Consider the following 230-nt stretch of genomic DNA (forward strand, 5'->3'; position numbering starts at 1 on the left):
CTCAGCCGCGGCGGGAGCCGAGGGGGTGAAGCGCCGGCGTCTCTTACCCACTTGTCCAGAGGGACCTGCGTCAAGGAGCCGGTGCCCTGGTAGAGATCCAGGCTGAGCTGCTCCAAGCTGAGCTTCTCCTGCAAGAAGTGGCCGAGGTACCTCTGCAGCAGGTACCTGCAGGCCCTCTTCTTGATGGACTCCGAGAAAGGCCACGGCATGGCGGGTGCGCGCCGGGGGCC

The 230-nt window shown here is 66.5% G+C and overlaps 1 protein-coding gene across 1 annotated transcript in view; it reads right to left on the minus strand.

The window, feature by feature from the left end:
* The window catches only part of LOC104463695 (autophagy-related protein 2 homolog B-like), a gene marked incomplete at its 3' end in the record, with an annotated part of 34,678 nt that extends 34,469 nt beyond the window's left edge, over nucleotides 1-209 (minus strand). The window contains 1 exon segment of the mRNA XM_010076122.1: nucleotides 48-209. Coding sequence (XP_010074424.1) covers nucleotides 48-209 — 162 coding nt within the window.
* Nucleotides 210-230: the final 21 nt, after the last annotated feature.

Source organism: Pterocles gutturalis, unplaced genomic scaffold (assembly GCF_000699245.1).
Source record: "Pterocles gutturalis isolate BGI_N339 unplaced genomic scaffold, ASM69924v1 scaffold13143, whole genome shotgun sequence".
Lineage (NCBI taxonomy): Eukaryota > Metazoa > Chordata > Aves > Pterocliformes > Pteroclidae > Pterocles > Pterocles gutturalis.